The sequence below is a fragment of the Nannobrachium achirus genome (assembly GCF_963921795.1).
Source record: "Nannobrachium achirus genome assembly, chromosome: 10".
NCBI lineage: Eukaryota > Metazoa > Chordata > Actinopteri > Myctophiformes > Myctophidae > Nannobrachium > Nannobrachium achirus.
Window position 1 is genome coordinate 46,008,854 of NC_137819.1, and position 3,225 is coordinate 46,012,078.

Consider the following 3,225-nt stretch of genomic DNA (forward strand, 5'->3'; position numbering starts at 1 on the left):
CTCTTTGTCTTTCTGTCAGTTGGAGGAGTGGTGCTCAGGTGATGCAGCAGTGGAGACTGAACAAGATCTATCAGAAGATCTGTCCAGTCTATCTTTGTCGGCCTGTCATGGCAACTCAAGTGCCATATTGGACCTGCTCAGACCCCTGACCAGACCCGACCCAGACAGTCACTCTGAGAGTGATGGCTGTCCAGGGGGACCTCTGGCTGCTGTTCATCTATTGGTCAGCGCCATGGAAGGTAGGGTGCAAAACCTCATGGAAGACAAGACTCAATCAGTTCTATCTTAAATCTTTTAGTAGGAGAGGGGTAAATCATTTACAATTTAAATATTATGTTTATTCAAAGTTATTTTTTACAACATACAACCTATCAGACAATACGTACCAAAACACAAGACGAAACACCATAAAACAATAACAAAAAAACACAGAAAAATACCCCTTTAAAAAGAATAATAATTATGCATTGTTAAATAGTGTACCTGTTCACTTTACACCACCATCACAACATCAACACCATAAGACACAGACCTTAGGGAAAAAGAAGGGTGGAAAAAAACAGTATTTGGCCATAGAAATATCATCTTTTAAAGGAAGAACTGATCAAAATAAGATAGAAATAAGGACCAATTCTCATAAAGAAATGTCAGGTTTCCCACTAAATTTTAGTTTCTCCAGCCTAAGGCAGCCTAGTAAGTAAGTCACCAACCCAGTGCCTATAAGCAGGGGCAGAGTCCAATTTCCAGTTGAGTAAAATAAGCCCCAAAAAAGAGTGGCATAGGCCACGTTAGCTGAGTGTGCTTTGGTTAGAGGTGACACCTCCGGAGGTACTCCAAACAAGGCAGGAGTTGGACATGGGTCAAAGTTTATATTGAAAACCTCTGAAAAACATACAAATATTAAACCCCACACGTCAGCCAATTTAGGGCAAGACCAACATGTATGAAATAAAGTGTCTGGTTCTAATTTACGTACATCTAGAGCAGATAGGGTCAATGTCGGGGAATATCCCCAATTTAGCCCTATACCAATGCAGACCATGGACCACATTAAACTGGATGAGACTATTGTTTGACAACGCACCAGTTCTTACTTTTTGATTGCAAGGCCCTGTTGAAAGCAGCTGACTTCAACTGCTTTGATGCACATCACTCTGTGTCTATATGTTTTTATACTTCAACTTTTGCATAATGTAATCTAAGTTCTGTATTGTGCATTTTTGTAGAGTTACCTGATGAAGCGCTGACCCTCCTGAGTAAGAGCAGTCCTGATGTTCTGAAGGCCTTCAATGCCCTGGTCAGTCTAACATGGCCCGTTTGTCTCTCCTCAGTCCTCCGTATCTAATTTTGTGTAATATACCTACTGATCTCTTTGTCTGTCTTTTTGCTTGGTCTGTCATATCCTTCCCACAGTTGAAGATGTTAGATCTAAAGGATCAGAAGGAGAGCAGCTCTCCTCTTCCACTGGAGTCCGTGCCCCTCCCCCTACAGGATGACAAGGCTTTCCATTGGATGCAACAGCTGCTCATCACATGCAATGTGACCCTCAAGAGAGAGGATGGACGGCTGTTGGCAGAGAGAGAAAGCAATGCAGGAGTTCTTCCACTGGTCCTGTGTGTCACAGTACAAGGCCTGTCCTATCTGTGTGCTCACCAGAACTAAGGAAAGTTTTGTCTGTGGTGTAAAGTAACTAAGTGCATTTACTCAAGTACTGTACTTAGTACAATTTTGAGGTATTTTTACTTTAATGGAGTATTTCCAATTTTCCTTACTTTTACTTTTACTCCACTACATCTCAAAGGATTGTACTTTGACAGTAGAATATTGCCGGAGACCTTTTGAGAGCAGTTCTATTACAATTTGAAATGATTTGTCAAGGTTATATAGTCCACCAGTTGAGCTTTTAGGGATGCAACAGCTCGTTTGAGGATTTTGGAGAGGAAGGGGAGGTTGGAGAGGAGATTACCTAGCCTTGGATCAAGACTATCATAGCTGTATGAGAGTGGGAGGCTGGAGAATACAGTGGAGGCAAGTTCAGAACCTGGGGAGGGAGGAGAGCTAGTTCAGTGTGTATGGTGTCGATCTTTTTATTGAAACTAAATACATAGAAAACAGACATATATGGCATGATACTGTCAGTGGTGGAAAGTAACTAAGTACATTTACTTATTGTACTTAAGTACCCTTTTGAGTTATTTGTACTTTAGTTTTAGTATTTACAATTTACAATACTTTTACTTCTACTCCACTGCATCTTGGATCCAAATATTGTACTTTTACTCCACTACATATATTTCACAATAATAATCACCCAATGTCTTCATAGCGATATTCCATTCTATTCTATGCTATTGCTGTTATGTATGTGTTTTTACTGCTTTTTCAAATAAATCAAATCAAATCAAATGGGCAATATTTTAAATAAATGTATTTTGTAATGTGTACCCACACACACACACACACACACACACACACACACACACACACACACACACACACACACACACACACACACACACACACACACACACACACACACACTCTATACTAATATATGGACACCTTCAATTGTCATTTTTATGAATTATTGTGGACTGAAAAGTGGTTTTAGTGGTTGATTATTTATTTATCTATTTTAGTCCTGTTTATCTTGTTTTTTTATTACTATCCATGGGTCTGACCTGTAAATGGTAAATTTATATAGCGCTTTTATCCAAAGCGCTTTACAGAGATTGTGCATTACATTCACCCATTCACGCACACATTCATACACCGGTGGCGGAAGAAACCATGCAAGGCACCAACCAGCTCACCGGGAGCAATGTGGGGTTCAGAGTCTTGCCCAAGGACCCTTCGACATTAACTCAGGGGGAGCCCGGATTTGAACTGGGAACCCTTCGGGAACCCTTCGTGCTCTAATAACGGTTTCTCTACCCCTGAGCTATGCTGAGCTATGCTGCCCCACCTGTATACATTTCACGTTTTTAAAAATTCCTTTTTTTAAATTGTATGTGACGGATAAAGGTTGATTGATTGACACTGCTTCTGTTGCAGCAAATTATATATACAGTAGGCTATATATAAGCTTTATTTTGCAGTTTTGGTGCTACACTTACTTGGGCCATGTGTCAAATTGACCGGCTTCATAGGGACTCGTCTGCTTGCATATTTTATATATAATTTAATGTATATATATATATATTCATTTATTTGTGAATACATTTT

General features: G+C 39.8%; 1 protein-coding gene across 1 annotated transcript in view; it reads left to right on the top strand.

Moving 5' to 3' along the window:
- LOC308293090 (gasdermin-E-like) overlaps positions 1–1,662 on the top strand; it is a gene marked incomplete at both ends in the record, with an annotated part of 5,342 nt that extends 3,680 nt beyond the window's left edge. The window contains 3 exons of the mRNA XM_080735520.1: positions 20–239; positions 1,227–1,297; positions 1,414–1,662. Coding sequence (XP_080591646.1) covers positions 20–239; positions 1,227–1,297; positions 1,414–1,662 — 540 coding nt within the window. The remainder of the gene's footprint in view (positions 1–19; positions 240–1,226; positions 1,298–1,413) is intronic.
- Between the last annotated feature and the right edge of the window lie 1,563 nt (positions 1,663–3,225).